General features: G+C 37.9%; 1 protein-coding gene across 13 annotated transcripts in view; it reads left to right on the top strand.

The window, feature by feature from the left end:
* The window catches only part of SYNE1 (spectrin repeat containing nuclear envelope protein 1), a 418491-nt gene that overhangs the window by 285746 nt on the left and 114735 nt on the right, over positions 1–18010 (top strand). For 8 of the 13 annotated variants that reach the window (XM_073219768.1, XM_073219776.1, XM_073219775.1 and 5 more), the window contains 6 exons: positions 672–878; positions 2492–2665; positions 5184–5375; positions 13043–13177; positions 14138–14247; positions 17810–17966. In XM_073219768.1, the coding sequence (XP_073075869.1) occupies positions 672–878; positions 2492–2665; positions 5184–5375; positions 13043–13177; positions 14138–14247; positions 17810–17966 (975 nt within the window). The remainder of the gene's footprint in view (positions 1–671; positions 879–2491; positions 2666–5183; positions 5376–13042; positions 13178–14137; positions 14248–17809; positions 17967–18010) is intronic. The other 5 variants (XM_037023240.2, XM_073219774.1, XM_073219772.1 and 2 more) reach the window with 3 other exon arrangements.

Genomic DNA, 18010 nt, shown 5'->3' with positions numbered 1-18010 from the left:
TATATATAATAAGATGAAGATGCCTATGAAATATGTTAATGTAAAGTCTGACATTGAGTTCAGATGTCTGGGTTAGGAATATATCTTTGTAAGTGTTCAGCATTAGAAAGTGTTGAAAGCCTTGGGAATGGACCCCTGGAGGAGACTGTGAAGGGATAAAAGGGGGCCTGGAAATTAGCCCTGAGAAGCTTCAAATTTTAGACTTGGTAAGAGGAGAGAATAAGGAGAGGGTGATGGTATAGAAACAGATGTCTCCTGTCTTGTGTAACATGAGTTTTGATTTAAAATGCAGTGCTGTTTCAGACTTAGGAAAACGTGGAGTGGGAAAACCATGTTAAGGAAGAAAGTGATTAATTTTATTTTCCACATAGGAATGTCAGCTCAGACATAGTTGAGCACCCCCCCTCTTGGATTATGGGTGAGCCTGTTGAAAACCAGAAAGATTAGTTAACCTGTTCAAATTCATTTAAGTTAGTGACACAAATGGTTTTAAGATCAGAAATCTCTTGACATTCAGTCTGGTACTTTCATTTTGAAATTTAGGTTAGCAGGCCCCGTTTGCTGTTGAAGTAACTCATACCTGAAATACCGCCACATTCAATCAATGGAGACTCAGCTATTTGGACAGTTCCTCAGTCCCCAAAAATACATACATGAGTGTGATTCCGCAGTCTCTCCTACAGGCCTTGATGGATGAGATTCTCATGCTTCAGGATGAAATCAGTGAGCTGCAGTCATCCCTCGCGGAGGAGCTGGTGTCTGAGTCTGCAGAGTCCGACCCCGCGGAGCAGCTGGCCCTGCAGTCCACACTCACTGTCTTGGCGGAGCGAATGTCCACCATCAAGATGAAAGCATCAGGGAAACGACAGCTTTTGGAGGTAACGAGTGACTTTGAAGGTGCCCCTCACGTCCAAATTAACCGCTGAAGTCATGTGGGCAAGTATGTGGATTATGTGATCTACATTTTTGTTTCCCATTCATAAGAAGCTAGTGTTGTGTCTCAAGGAGGGTCATGTGAACAGAGCGCTGGGTCAGTGTGTAGCCTTGAATGTGTCCTTTCACCCCTTTCTGACTCATTTCAGCATGAAAAATTGAAATGTAGAAAGTAAGTACTTGGTAGACATGAGCTTGTAAAGCGTAATTGTAGAAGGTTTGCATAATGGTTTGCTATGTTTAAGTAAGATCATTTCATGAACAGTCTTATTAATATGATGAAGAATAAGTCTTTACTCACTGTTAGCCAATTCAAGCACATTAATTCATGAAAATACTCTGTAATTCTGGTTCTCATGTTACTGAAGGTTAATATTATTTAACAGAGAGATCAATTTTGCTAACAATGACCTATGTGTTAAAAAAATTACTTTCCTTTTTCCTTGTTCTCTTATAATTCCTGGCCTAAGCATATATGATTCATACTGTTGCTCCTATAATTGGGCGAGACTGGAGACAGCAAAAGGACCTTTAGAGTGTCTGTCTCCTTGTATTCCAAGGGTCTCACAGCTTCTCTGGCACATAATCAGTTCTCAATACATTTCTTATTATATGAACTTAATATTATTTCAGTTAACTGTTGATTGTACCATAATTCAATTAGTCATGGCCCTGTTGGGTGTGTTGAGCTCTTTCTAGTTTTATCTATTATAAGATCAGTCAAATCATATAATTACATACTTCTTATTTTGGAGAAATTTAGAATTAACATGTCTGCTCTTAATGTCTATCTTAAACTGTTTAATTTAAAAATAACAATACTAAATTATTACTGAAATAATTTTTTAAATAAGGTATTTACAGTACTTATCTTAAAAATTAACATTTTATTTTATTAATATTATCCCCAGTCACTCTCTGAAGCCCTTGTGGAGTTTTAAAATGAGGTGATTGGCCTGGATTTCTTTACATAATGAATTATTTGCCATCATTGAGAATATCCAAGGATCTGATCAAAAAATGTAAATTTCTACCTTCACTCAAAAAACCAGTAACACTGGACCACCCATCCCTGCAGGGGATGAATTGCCTGAAACTATATGGTGTTCCTTTTTCAAGTGGATCATGTAATCTTCAGTTTGCCACAGTCCTCACTATTCCCTACAGTTTCCCAGGCATTGAAATCAAGTATCTATTTCCATTTACCAATTGCTATGCCATTGTTTTGTTTTGTTCTAATCCTTGATCAGGTTCCATCATTCATATTATCTGCCTGGTCCTGTGGGTATATTATTTCAGAATGTGTATTATTTAAAGAACATTTATATCCTCTAGGTGTACATTAGAATCATTGAGAAGATTTTTTAAAATACTAATCTTTAGACTCACTTCCAGAAATTCTCATTTACTGCTCTGAGATGCAACCTAAGCTTAGGTATTTTTAAGTCACTCAGGTGATTCTGATGTGCAGCCAGAGTTGAGAATCATTGCTCTATTGTGTTGAATCCTAATGATTTTATCTTAGAATCATCTATGTACATTCTACTTAATTGATTAGGAGAAGTTAAATGATCAGCTGGAGGAACAGAGACATGAACAGGCCCTGCAGAGGTATCGCTGTGAAGTTGACGAGCTGGACCACTGGCTCTTGAGCACCAAGGCCACACTGGACATGGCACTGGGTACACCCAAGGAGCCCATGGACATGGAGGCCCAGCTGGTGGACTGCCAGGTATAAACATGCTCTTGAGGAATATGCCGACATCACAAAGCGCATTTTTTAACTACAGGAAACATAATGGTAAAAAGGCTTTGTATGGATATGTGATTTTTGACAGCCTATATACGTTCTATATTTAGAGAGTAGAAAAACAAAACCTGCTGCAAGCTTAAGTGGAATCCAGACTTGGACTCAATCTTTGGAGAATTTTACCTATAGTATCTACTCTTTGGAAAATCTTCAGCTTCTCAAAAAACATATTTTAAAGACTATGAATACTAACACATATCTATCTTTGGTGGCAAATTAGGAATACAAACCCAATGCAAAGAATTAGTATCAGGATTCAGACTGTAGATTAAAACTATGATGCTCTGTTGCAATTTTGGTTCTAATTCTGATATATTATTTGAAAAACTGTCTGTCGTAGGCAGACAGAGTAAACGTGAGAAGGTTGTCTATTGAAGCAGAGAGTTTCCTCCCTCTTTTGTGAATTCCTAGGAATTAATGTGAGGGGGTAACGGAATTAAGGTTTTTTATTATAATGTTATTTCCTTACCTCTTTATTATGGACAATTTTAAACACACATATAGAGAAAATATAATGAATTCCCATGTCCCAGTCACCGAATTTCAATGATTATTGACCTATTAAATACCACACATGAATGAAGTACATCTTAAAAGCTCTTCCATTTAACTAACCATTAAGTCTCTACAAAATCCTGCTGAGTCTGCAGAGTTAAATGTCAGGATGCTTGACTTCATATCTCTCCTATTTGCAATCAGAGGAAACATGCAAAAACAATTAATGAACACTCTCTTTTCTCTTAATAGGTAGTATGCCATTTTGGTCATTCCTTTTATGATTTAAGATTTATTATAATACTGATCATAATAATTTGAATTTTTTAATTCCTTGGGCAACTTATCTGTGTGTATTCAAAGCATTACTATTCTCTGCCTTCATGGAAGAGAATCGAGAGCCACCTACATGAGTGTTTTCTATTCTTTATATCATCTTTTCTAAAGTTTCTTTTCCGAAAGGAGACACCTGTTTTTAGCATTCCTTTCCAGCGCTTGAAATTACCACATGCATCAGCATTTCAAAATTATGTTTTATCATTACTCCCACCTCTCCTTTTGGATAACTCTATTTTTACAGTTACGAATAAAGGCCATAATTCGGATAATATATTTCAGGGCTTTTACAAAGTATTAAGGTAGTGTTCTGATAGTATTTTTAGGAACTTAGAAGCATATGGAATCACACAAGCACACAACGGTGTTTTGGTCAATTCCAGTCTAGTAGGTAAGCCAGTCATGTAATTATAATTGGCTGCTACACAGAATTAAGGCCATATTAGGATTTGGGGGCCCTGCCTGAGTACTTCCTCCATAAAAATACCAAAAATTTTAGTGTTTATATTATAAATGTTTTGGTGCAAGGACTTATGTATAATCCAGGGCAGATTCATTATTGTATACCCACTATTATTATATTCATTTTTTTCTTCTGATTTTTAAAGAAATTAAAATGAAGACCTTTTCTTGGGCCCCTAAACGCATTATAGTCCCTCAGCACTATGCCTCATTAAAAAGTCAGTCCTGCACAGAATTATATTAGTTTCTCAAAAATAATCCTCAGGAAATCATCCTTCAAGCCCCATTTCATTTTTTTTTCATCCCTCCATTTAGTTCCCATTTTTTGGTTCAAACCTGTATTCTTTAAAGTTGATGGCAGCCATTCTGATTTTTGCACAGGGATATAAAATATATCTTTTCTCCTCAATACATTTTTTGATTGAACATAAATTAGAAAGTATATTTCAGAGTTCAGAGTTAAGGAATATAAAAACATGATCTCTGTAGAAAATAAAATGGTTGTTATTTGTTTTGCTTGATCTTCTTTTTTGATTCTTGTTTTGGGTTTTGTTTTAAATCTTACCTTGGAAGACAGGAGGCTATTCTGCTTCTTCTCTAGATTTAACCTCCATTTTAGAGGAAAACCTTGTAGTACTAGAGAGAAAGTGAAAGTTAGACTCTTAGGAAAAACTTTAAGAGCTGTAAGGTTAAAAATAAGTCATATAAAAATAAAATAAAATAATAATCAAGAAATAAGAGCCACAATCTGTAAAAAGAAAAAAAAAATTCAAGCCAAAGAAGCAGTGCTTTGAAAGAGAGAATTCTCTTTACATTGACAAGAAAAGGATTAACTGATGCATTTAGTATTAGCTAACACTAAAGTAATAAAATAACCATGACATTAGGATGATACTGAGACATGGTCTTTTCCGCTTATCTGTTGGCTGTATAAAATGTGCTTTCCATGTGTTTTTCCAATATGTTTTTCAGAAAATTAAGAAACTCAAGATTTGAAACTCTATATAGAACCCTTCAAGGCTGTAGGAAAAAACATGAAGACATGTTCCTCTGATGAAAGACTAAGGAAGTGTACGTCGCTGTGAGAAATGGTCTCTGCAGAGTCTGGCAGGGTGTGTGAATTTCATGACGGTTTCTGTTCTTCTAGAACATGCTGGTGGAAATAGAGCAGAAGGTGGTGGCCTTATCAGAGCTCTCAGTCCACAATGAAAACCTGATGCTGGAGGGCAAGGCTCATACGAAGGATGAGGCTGAGCAGCTGGCCGTGAAGCTAAGAACTCTCAAAGGGAGTCTCTTGGAGCTGCAGAGAGCATTGCATGACAGACAGCTCAACATCCAGGTGAGGCTCCCGCGACTGACAGCGAGGCAGTGCTGCAAACCGCTGACCGCTTGGTTTCCTGGCATGCATGCCCTTTCCACACATGTGCCATATAAAGGAAAAGCTGGGGAATGATGCATAGTACATACAGACCTGCTGTTCACAAACTTTGGCATAGGTTTTCAAATAAGTTTTATAAGGACTAGCTGAATCCATAGACCAGATTACAGTGTAGGAGAAAAAAATGAAAATAATACCCAAATCTAGCAAATATATCATTTTAAGCAATATTTAAAATTAGGTCATAAAGATATCCGGTTACAATTTGACATTTGCCTTTGATGTCTCTTACATTCCATTTTTCAGATATACTCATATGTTTTTATTTAGGGCCCATAACTTTGGACGTCTCATATTTTCCATGTAATTTGAACATTTTTCGTATCACGGTGAGACCTTCATGTTCCCTAATTTTTTTTTTTTGGTACTAGATTTTTTTTTTATGGTACTAGATTTTTTTGGTACTAGATTTTTTTTTTATGGTACTAGAATTTTCCTGGTATAATATTTCCTGGCATATCCTTTAACTTTACTTTGATTTCACCCATTCCGTGTCCTTATGTTTTAGGTTTGCATCTTAGAAACAACATTTAGCTGTATTATGATGGCTTTGAACATTTATCTAATCATAAAATCTCTGACTTTTAAAGGGTGGGTTTAGTCCATTTATGTGCATTGTTATTTTACTGATATGTCTGGACTTCATCTTATTTTGGTTTTCTAATCTTGTCCTGCTCTTTCTATTCTTCTTTCTCCCTTTTAACCTCTCTTTTTAAGTGGTTGAATGCTTTCATTGTTTTTTTTTCCAGTCTGTTTTTTTACCATGCATACCTAATAGCTTCTAAGTTTCTATCTAGTGCCCCTTCACGTCCTTAGAACACTTCCCTAAAACCTTAAAACACTTTCACTCAGATTTATCTTCATGCATCTTTCACACTGTTATTGCCCAGTAGTTTAATTTTGTTCTTCTTTAATCTCTACAAATTCAGGTATTACTATTATTAACCTGTATAAAAATGAAGTAAATATTTATTGAGAAGCTACTGTGTGCCAGCTACTATTCTATATGATAGAGTGAGGGAGCATGGAAAACAGCTATCTCATCTGTGTCTATATATCTGTATATATTCCTCTCTTCAAAAGATTATGGTTGGGGAGACAGATCATAAATAAAACTAAAATGCAGTATTATATACTCAGCAGTGCAGCTGGAGTGGAGTGAACAAGAGGAGAGTGGTGACAAATGAAGCCAAATAGGGAACAGGGAGCCCAGGGTGCAAAGGACCTTGTAGGCCTAGACCTTGGCTTTTACTCTGGGGGAAATGAGAAGCCTTGGGAGTGTTCAGGAAGAGGAGTGACAAGGTCAGATTTTAACCATTGTTGGGGACAAGGGTGGAGGCTGAGAGACCAGTTGGGAGGTCCAGCGTTAGAGGTAGAGCTGATGAGGACTTCTCAGATTTAGGATAATCGAGAAGATGGAAAGTAGCCAAGGAACAGATATGGGGAGGACAAAAAGCAGTTAGGTCAGTAATTTAATTTTGCACCGAGATGCCTATTAAATGCCAAGTTGCAGCTGAATTCATGGGAGAGACCTAGACTGGAGTAATCAGCCTCGAGATGGTCCTTAAAGGCATGGGCCTGGATGAGATGACAGGGGAGTGAGAAGAGATAAGACCAAGGCCCTAGAATCAAGGCAGAATACTGCATCAGTAAGAGTTTGGCAGATGTGGAAGACTTCACAAGAGAGAGTAAAAAGGAGAAACGGGTGGAGTAGGAAGAAGACTGAGGTTTGGTTCCTGGAAGCCTCTTATAGATCAGTGGGGGTAAGATGAGGGTTGAGCACCAGCCCCTGGACTTTGCAACATCTGCATGTTTTGCGACCTCAGCAACAGCTGTTTTTCTGTGGAGTGGTGGAGGCCAAAAGCACTAGAGATGGAAGCAAGTGTGGGAGGAGAGGACTGCAGGGGGAGCAGGGGGACGGGATGAGTCTAAGGAGCACGTTAAGAGAAATTTGACTCATTTTAAGAGCAGAAGAATGACAACATGCTCACATGCAGATGGAGATAACCCAGCGGGAAATGGATGAGAAAGGAGTGAGATTTCAAGAACAATCTCCTGATGTAGCAGGGAGAGGCTATGATCAAAGGAGCAGCTGTGCTCTTGGAAGTACAGCGTCAGGAGGGAGGGAAACATCTGTGAGTACAGATACTGGCAGGGATAAGGTGCAAATATCGTGATGGAAACAATGGACATTACTGCAATTGCTTATTTTTTCAGACTAAGCTACATATTTTTAGTTCATTGCTAATTATATGGTGATATGATCTAGAACGTCAGACCTAATGGACAGAAAACTATTAGAAGCAATTGCTTAGTAAGATGACTGGCCTATGAAAAAGATAACATAGCAAATCCATAATTTTCCTATGTACAAAAACCAAGTATAATGTACAATAAATTTCCATCTATAATATCAATAAAATATGAGCTATGTGGAATCTCAACAAATAACATTTTAAAACCTAACACAAAAAACAGGTGAGAGAAAGAAAAGAGAAACTTTATTCTTTGATAGGAACACAGTATTTTAAAGATGCTAATTCTTCCTCTTCTGTCATTTTTTTCTCCACTAAATATAACTATATTTTTGGACTATGACAAAGTGATACAAAATACCAGGTTGGCCTGGAATTATCTGAATATTATCTGAATAAATCCAAAAATACCTATAAAATTCTGAAAATAAAGTTTATGAGGGGCTAGTTAGTCTTATCTTAAAATGCAATATTACAATAATTAGAATAGTTTGGTGTTGGCATATTAAGTGGATGAACAAAAAAATTAAACAGAATAAATGTTCCAGAAGGACTCCCCAGTGTTAAGGGAATTTGATAAACACATGGGGTGACATTTCAAAGCAGTGGATAAAATACAACTCACCATATAAGTAATAAGATATGGAGTAAACATGTGAAAGAAATAAAATGACGAAGTTCTCTATGACCAAAAAATATTAACCATATTAAAAGATGTGGACAAATAGGGAAGAAACTGCAATTCCCATGATAAGGAGCTAATCCCTTAATGTCCACAAATCTTTGGTAAATCGGTAAGAAAAGGTCACGTAAGAGAAATACGGACAAGAGATATGGAGAGATAATCCAAAGGAAAAAGAAATGCAAACGGCCAATGAATATATGCAAAGGTATTTGAACTCGCTATTGGATAAATAATAGCACATAAATTCAAAATGCAACTTTTCACCTTAAATTGACATGCTTTAAAATGCACTCGCAATCTGCTTTACGAACTAAAGCAAAAATGAAACATGTTCAAAATATTGAAATTGAATAAAAACTAGAATGGCTTTCTAACTATAAAGATGTACAATAATTCAGGTAGGTTTATAAAAGGGTACTCTCAGTCAGATGCGTAATGCTTTTTATTTCCAGTGGTGGTGTGTCCATGAACTCACCCTCTCAAGAAAGCGAACCAAGGGAAAGACTTCCAGGTTTCATCTCTGGGATGGTTGGCATTCACAGAGCTCCAGTTGTGCCCTACCCCCGAGGGGAAGGGGCTGCCTGATACACAGGAAGCAGGTGTAGGGATTCCACGGGGCGCAAATCCCAAGGCCCCAGGGTCCAGGAACTGTGAGCGAGGGAAACAGGCCCCGTTAGGCCCTCAGCGGACTGATCTCGTGTCTGAGAAGCAGCTGTTACTCAGCACTAGTTCTCATCCTGCAGACATTGACAGGCAGTATCGCTAGATCCTCCACAGCAAGGAAATCTGGATTTAGATCTAAAATCTACCAATTTTAAAGCATCAACATTTAATTTTAAAACGTTAAAATAATTTATGAGCCAAACCAGACACATCCAAAAAGCCCTATTCGTGGTCCTCACTTTGGAGCTGCTGTGTCACTGTGTCACAGTCTCCCCATCCTGGTCCCACAAGTTATTAACTCTGTGACGTGGACTTGAACATCCCTCAGCCTTTCTTACAGATCAGTTTTCTCATCTGTAAAATAGGGAACATAGTAGTATTTAACTATTCAAAAATCCTGATGATTTAATGCAAGTGCATATAGTAAGTGCTCGAATTTCATTGATTGTAATGATGAATAGCAACAACCAATTGTTTGCAAGCCACCTTTTCTGGGAGGCAAGGGTCTTCTGACTTGCTGGAAGGCTAAGTTTGAGGCTGGTCAGGGCTGGGCTGAGCCCAGCAGATCCTGCCCATGGCCTCAGGGATGCGTCAGATCCAGTTAAGCCCTGACTGCCCACAAGTGCAAGCTTTCCTGAGGATACTGTTATATAAAGTGTAAATATGGGGAAATGTGGGAATGTTTTACTGCTTTGAGATTGGTCGTTGTTTATTTTTAAAATATCTACAAATTCTGTCGTCTTTCATCTAATGAGTTTCCAGCATATAAAACATTGATGGGTTTGTTTTTATATAATTTAGAGTTTTTGACGAGATTATTTTTCCAACCATAGAAATACAAGCCCTATTTTACATTATTATTTCTATGAAAGGGATCATTTCCCTTTGTGTAGAAAACTCAGAGTTTGTGTGAAATTAACTAACATTAAATGGGAAAAAGAAAAATCGTCCCTGGAATGTTGGTGTCAGTGAGGCTATGCCCTTTGCTTTGAGGTTTGCATATTTAGGGGGGCAGGCCTATCTTCCTAAGTCTGTGTGGCCATGAGCACACCTTTCTTAGTGCTACATATCTATAAATTGGTCATATCTGTTAACAGCCATTCTTTTGAACTAACCGCACTTATGTGCATATCAAAGAATAACCAGCCTCTCTAGTTTCCCCTCCACAAATAGATTCCTTCTCTATAGAAAGGCACACCAACTTCCAGGCATGAAATACCATTTCCTAAATTACGTAGTATCTTTTTTTTCAAAGAAGTTTAGGTCATTTTCACACAGTAGCCCCCTCTGAAGGAGCAGAGCGTTTTATCCTCTGTAAATAATGAAATGCTTTTTAAAGACATGTTCTATTCAATGTTTAACATTCCCCAATCCTCACTAATCTTCCAAGAAATGTTCCTGGCAAAATGGTTACTGTTCTAGTAGTTCCAAAATAAACAGCTTATGTAGCCCCACCCAAGGGGAACACTGCTGGGGACAGAAGCAGCCTTACTTCCTTTTCCCCAGGTAGGAAGGAAAACTGTTATCAGACCTCCCAGGACGTAATTACCATTATTTTATTCCTCTGTCACTGATTTCTCATCCCAAGGGGAAAGGGAATAAAATCTGAATTGGATTCCTAATCATTTGCTGCTTCCTGTGAACCAGGCCTTGTGTTTCAAAATGACAAAATCAGTCAGAAAATTCACAAACTGAAAAATGGAACCTAACCACATAGAAAATAAGCAGTAGGCATCTACTTTTGATGCTGCTGAAGTTTTTTGTCTCTATGGTTGTGGATTCAGTTAGTTTAATATGACTCCCCTTGTTATCTCAGCATTATCTCAAGCCTTTTGGAATTTAATCAAGAGATTCGAATGAGTAAGACAAGGGAGTAAACAGTCTTAGAATCTGAATGTGTGTCTGTGCATGTAAAAGTGGTTAAGCTGTTCTTAAGAGTCAACATTTCAGTTTGTCATTTTTCCAAGCACACGTTTGGTGTGAGGAATTTGAAAGGAAAGCTTTCAGGCAGACAGTAGTAACCTGTGTGAATGTGGAGTGTGGTGCCCTGAGACATTACCGTGCAAGTCCTCAGGGTGGGCTCTGAAACAAACCTTTGCCGAAGAGCAGAGCAGAGAGGAAGGGACTAGATGCCATGGAAGAGAGTCATCCGGTCATGGTATGGCCACTGTTCTGTCAGTCGGAGCAGCTCCCACTGGGTGTACAAGCTCCACCTTGTACACTGACTTCTTTGGGGTTATCCCCTACAGGTCCCTTTTGACCTGTGCTCTTCCCTCACCAGAAGAGCCAGCCTCTTCCAGAGCTCACTCTGGGTGGATGGCGCATTCCCAGATGGGAGGGAATCTGCTCTGTGCACAAGTATATGGGCTTCAGTGCTGGAGGTGTGCCCACCAACTACCCCTCACCCTCACTTTGTGTATTTTACTGCTTGACCATGAGAGGCATTCCTGGAAGAGTGGGGGTATATTGAACTTCGCCCATTCTGAAGGTCCTGGGAAGAGCTAATACAACATTTTAGACCAGTGGCACCCGCATTGTTCTGTCTAAACCACATTGTTTTGCTGGAGACCTGGATTGTCTTAAAGGAAGGCAGTACCGGTGAGCCACGGTGGGCAGCATCTGGGGGAGGACTGTCTGTCCTATGACCTGTGGGTTTCACTGTTCCCTTCACTTCACTTTAAGCAATGATAACAGCATTGCAAAGTTGATCATCTCAGCATTATCTCAAGCCTTTTAGAATTTAATCAAGAGATTTGAATGAGTAAGACAAGGGAGTAAACAGACCTCACTTCCTTGTAATAATGTAACATTCTGAAAATAAGAAGAAAGAGAAGGGTCTTTGTTGGCAGCCAGGCCAGATGACCTGGAGTGGCTGGATGCCATCTCAGGGTCAGATTTGGCAGAGAGGAACCGAAGGACAGGGGAGCGGCAGCTTGGGAACTAGGTGGCTGGGCGACTCCTCTGTGTAAGTAACCTGTACGTGTCCCTCCTCTCTGCCTCTCCCGCTCCCCTGTGCTCCAGCCGCACTGGCCCCTTTGCTGCTATCGCTCCAAGATGCCAGGTTTCTTTCCTTAATGGTCTTTGCTCCAACTGTTCCCTAGGCCTGTAGGGCTCTCCCCATAGGTCTCGCCAGGCCGGTGGCTTCCCACTGTTCAGGCCTCCTGAGGGCGTCTCCTCTGAAGGTGCCTTTGCCCACCAGCCTGAGAAACCCTTCCCCTGCACTTTCCATCATTGTCTGCTTTCACGCTCCTTTTGCTGTTACGGCCATCTCAGTTTCTCTTGTTTGCTTACTGTCTACCCAGCAGGGCCCTTGTCTGGCTGCTGCCTAGTTGAAAACTCCAGTGCCTAGAACTGCTGCTGACACACAGTGATGCTTAATACATATTTAGCAAATTGAGTTATATTAAAATTGTGTAATTTATCCTTTGGCATATATATGTAAGTAGAAAGGCTCCCATTCAGAACTACATTGTGATACGCAGTATTTTAGGGCCTTTCAAATTCCTTTGGATTAACCACGCAGAAAGCATAATTCCTAGGTGATAGGAACTTACTTTTGTCTTTCTCCTTGAGCCAAAATTTATGGAAGCTAGTAATGGCAACAGACAGCAGTACAGTTGGTCCTGGTGGTTATTGTAGAAGAATGAGATCTGGAGATATATTCTTGTGGGAAAACTTATGAAATATCTAGAGACCACATCAGTCTACTAAAGGCCTTGCCTCTAAATAGATGGTTTTCTCCCTCAAATATTTCTGAGTATAATCATCTATTTATTGCTCTCCCTTCTGCGAGTGCCATAAATTTGATGGGTTTTATGTTACCATTTTTTTTTTTAATGTGGTTTCACATCCAAATGGAGCCACTTTGGTATCATTTCACAGACCACACTAAAGTAGTTGTCATTCCATTTTGGTTAAGGTTTTCCCATGGGTAGGATGACTCTTGATTTCTGCCTCGTTAAAAGCAGGGAACGGCACACGAGAAGGAGGAGAGAGAGGCTGACCTCACTGCCTCCCAGAGCCCCGGTGTCCAGGAGTGGCTGGCCCAAGCTCGCAGCACGTGGACCCTCCAGCGGCAGAGCAGTCTCCAGCAACAGAAAGTAAAGCATTTCCCATCTCTCCTTCACTTGCAGACCTGCCAACAAACACCTTGAGAGAAGTGTTTTGGAAAGACAAGTTACTTCTGTACTAAAGACAGAATGCCCCTTATCCTCTCTTTGGACAGAAGCCAGACCTGGCTTTCACTGCTTCAGTGTACTTGTGACTGCCGGAATGATCAGTCATTTCAAAGTCTAGTCTTTGAGAAAAGCTTGTGCTCATGTTTACAAATAGTGCAACTCACTTATAATCTGCCTTTATCAAGGTTACCTACTCTATTTTCAGATTTGCCCCAGTTGAACTCTGTTTTATGGAATTAAAAACCTTAGGAAGGCCTGTGAGAATTGGTAAAAGTCTGAGTTACATGTTTTTTAGAAAAATGCAGTTAATGTTCCATTTTAAAATAGATACCATCACAAAATAGGTTATAAATTAATTGCCTAGTGAATCACATGAGTTTTAATGAATAGGAATGATTTCTCAGTACTGTAACTTTAGGTATCAAGCATATTAAAATATTTAATTTTCTCAAACAGTAAGGACATGTATCATAAATAATGAAAAAGTAAAACTGACTCCACTGATTATCCACTTATCGAGTGGATGAGGAATTACTACGAGCTGGGCTCTCCAGAATCCATCTTAGCTAGCCCTGGGCAATATTGATTTTGAAAAACGAAAGTGCATTTTGTACCACTTGAGGGCACCATTGCCCAGCAAACTTTTCTTTTACTGTTAACTTTTTTGCCCAAGATTTTTCAGTGATAATCATTTATCCAAGTCAAAGAAAGAGTACTTGGAGACATGTCTGGACATTTACTGAAACCACACTCTCTATGCAATGTGCAAACTTAAAAACTTACTGCAAAAGTTCTCGAGTATTTTTTAGACACAGAATCATGATTATAGACAATAATCAAAGTAACAAGGACTTTTTTTTATTTGTTCTTTTCCTTGAGCAGGAGTTGGAACAGGAGTTAGAAGAGCAGAAGAACCTCCTTCGGTCAGTAGCCAGTCGTGGAGAGGAAATTCTAACCCAGCACTCAGCTGCAGAGACTCCTGGTGGTGTTAGGTATGTTTGAAACACTTTAACGTGCTCTTCTGTTTTTGTGACACTTGAAGAAATGCAAACATTCTCACTCAAAATTTTATTTTAAACATCTTCTCCAAAAATGTAATCATTCTGTCTTCACTTTATGGTGTTAAATTTGCACTTTGAACATTTTGTTGTGCAGTGTATAGCTAGGAGTTATGGTGGCTCACTTGTTTGCCCTCTTTCCATTTTGCTCAGCATATCTGTCCAGAAATGTTTATGAGCACATTTTTAAGAATAAAAAAAGAAGTGCCTTGTAAAATGAGATCCACGGTGTTTCTACATGAATGATCAGATCTCACTGCAAAACATTATCTGTACAGGAGCTTATCTTCTCCTAATATTATTCTGAAAAAATAAATGCATATGCCTACTAAATATCTTGATTTTTCTTGAGGATCTATTTCTGTAATTTCTACCTGAAAAGTCATTGGGCTTTCAGTTCTGGTTTGGAGTGGAGACTGAAAGTTTTATCCATAGGAAAGTAAACTATTAAAAGACAAATTTAGAAAGTTGGAGAATTTTCAAGTTGAAGATCCTGGTTTAAAGGTAGGAAGGAAAAAGAACTGAAGCTGAGTGGGAAGTACCCCCGTGTTTTGTATCAGGTCTGGGTTTGATTCCAATTCTACACCTGTCACCAGTGGAAAGTAACTCAGTTCTGAGCCTCAATTTGCTTATCAATTCAATCAGAATCAACCACCTTCACCAAAGAAAGGTTGTGAAAGATGTGAATGTCAGCTGAGAAGATACGTAGGAAAACTTTTCTTTGAAATCTGAAACTTTTAAGAAAACATTTCATTAAAATCTCTGTGTTCATGTGGTATTTAGTAGTATCCTTTCACAATTGTAATATGGTAAATAGCTTTAACTCCATTGACTCCAGAGTTCTCATTTCTGAACATTTATATTATGAAAATGATTTTTCAAGTATTACTTATAATACCAAATATTGAAAAGGCAGAAATGCCCACTAGTATAAAAGAGCCTAAGAATTTTATACCTAGTCATAATAAAAAAGTATAAGACAATATCAAAAAATGTATATGTGATACTAAGTAAAAATATGATGTAAAATAGAATGTATAGCATAAATATGGATAAGACTGGAATGTACATTACCAAGTCTAATTTTAGAGAGGGCAGAATAGAGACTTTTCTTTCACTTTTTAAAAAATTTAATCAATGCTCACATAATGTTTCTGACATATGACATCAGTGACATATATATATCTATATAGATTTAAGAATTTCAAGGGCAGAATGATAGAAACCAAACTAAAATGTTAACTGCAATAGGCAAAACATAGGAAACAGGAAAACATTCAAGAAAAAACAAAATAAAAAAAATATTGATATCACTAATAAATGTCAATTTAGAAGAACAGGAATGGATACTGTTATGACATCTATAGTCAGTAATCCCATTGAATGACCCTAAAACTGTAAACATTGTGTTTTACAATGTAACGGGGTTTAAAAATCTCTATTGTCCATTATGCTATAAAATGCTGATTAGGCCACAAAGGTGTGTCTGCATGAAAACCAAATGAGAAATTTTCTTCCTCCCAAGCTACCTGGGTCTAGACTTGCCTTTACTTTGAGTTTTCTTTTGTTTCCAGTTCTCCTCGTAGCTTTCTGAATATTTTTTCCAAGCTCTTTTTTTACAAAGAACTCACACACACATTGCCTCCTTATCATGAGTATAGATAGTCACAAATAGTCACAAATAGAACAGTAGGAATCTTCTGCAATTTTCTTTCCATGATGTTTTTTCCCCCTGTCTTTTAGCTTTGGAAAGGACCCACATGACAAATAGTGATAAATTGCTCTTTCAGTACAAAATATCTTATGAGAATTTTCAGTGAGAGGATGGCTTTCTGTACAAGATTCACTTCAAAGTGAATTCCTTAATCTCTACGCAATTCCTTACTCTTTATACAAATTCATTAGAAATGTCACCTTTAAACCTAGTTGATTTCAATCCAGCCATGACTTTCAAGCTGCTGGGTAAATACACTAATCAAACAACTAAACGGAGCAATGTCCAGAAGCCAAAAGAAAAAGGACACATTTTTAAAAGAACATTATTATACTATACTGTTATGCAAACATAAGTGAATGAAAAGGGATGCACTGAAGTTCACCATCACAAATGACAGCACAATAAAGAAATTCAATTTTGTAGGAACTTTAAAACTTGTTTTTTGTTAAAAAAAATATTTAAAAACACTACACACACACACATAGAAAAGTCCAGAGACTAATATAACAAACTAATTTGGAGTTATCAATTTTATTTTGGCATTTTTTTTCTCTCAACATTACCTTTTTAGATCAATTTTTGTTGATACATATAGATCTAGTTCTCTCATTTTAAGAGTTTAACAGTATTTTATCTTGTGAAAATAACTTATTTCTGCATTTTTTTTATTGATGGGTGTTTACATTGTTACCATTTCTTTTCTGCTATTAGTAGCATTGTTGAACTTCACATTCTTGCATGTCTCTAAGCGCACAGGTGAGAGAGATTCTCTAAGTTATACCCTAGAAGAATTCCTGCATCATTGCCTTAGAGAAAATTGTTTAGGACTAATTTCAACAGATTTATATAAAAAATCATTGTATTCAGTACTTACTCTGAGAATTGGCTTAGGAATAGTGTATAGTATTAATGCTGCCAATGAACTTTGTTTTTCATCTGAGCAAAAGTCAAAATAATAATTACTATCAACAGTGTGGTTCAGATGACACGGTTCTAATTAGGACCTCCGAACTCTTGACACATCAGGATCTGTTGGACCGTGGGTCCCCCGGATTCTCAGCATTAGCATCAGGCCCATTTCTTGAGTGGCTGTTGTTTGCCAGAGAGGGTCAGAAGCATAATGCTTATCTTTTCTAAGCTTAATTCTCATACTGGTGCAAGATAGATCCTATCTGAATTCTAAAGTGAGGAAATTGAGGCTCAAATAAGTGAAGCCGATTACTCATCACAAATCAAAGGTGCCAGAGTAGAGATTCTAACCCACATCTGTCTCACCTCCCACACCGGGTCTTTCCTGATCAGACGCCACTGCTGCCTGGCCTTAAGGGCTTCCTGTCACGCTCTGGGCGCCTCCTATTTCATGTCCTGAAACCTGGTCTGTAGTATTCTCTTCGAACTCAGGGTAAAATCTTTCAGGAGACTAAGCAGCAGCATTTTCAGGGCTTATGAATTTGTGGGCCGTTTATCAAAGGATACTGGTCCAATCATATGCTTTCTGATTCCAAAAGTTATAATTTTTTTATCTTTAGTACTTTGAAAATTATTTTCAATGCATTTTTAAATTATTAGTGTGCTCATAGGTAATTATGGGTAAGAATATACTTGTTTTATGGTTAGTCTCCACTTTTCTATGCAATTTATATTTTTAAAGTGTAAGCTAACATCTAAAATAGTCTGGTACCAATTTTAGAGGCCAGATCTAGTATACACGATAACTTACCTAGAACTTGTCACCTTTTTCCACACATTGTAAACTTAGATTATTTATTCTTTTAATAGTGAAAAACCTGATGTATTATCCCAGGAGTTGGGGATGCATGGAGAGAAGTCACCTGCTGAAGACCAGATGAGAATGAAATGGGAAAGCCTACATCAAGAATTTAGTACCAAGCAGAAACTACTACAGAATGTTCTGAAACAGGAACAAGAGCAAGTGGTATCAAATGTTTTGCTTTTATTTATTAACTAATATGAAAGATG

Source organism: Manis javanica, chromosome 13, assembly GCF_040802235.1.
Source record: "Manis javanica isolate MJ-LG chromosome 13, MJ_LKY, whole genome shotgun sequence".
Lineage (NCBI taxonomy): Eukaryota > Metazoa > Chordata > Mammalia > Pholidota > Manidae > Manis > Manis javanica.
The sequence above is the reverse complement of the archived record's forward strand: the minus strand, read 5'-3'. Positions and strand labels throughout refer to the sequence as shown.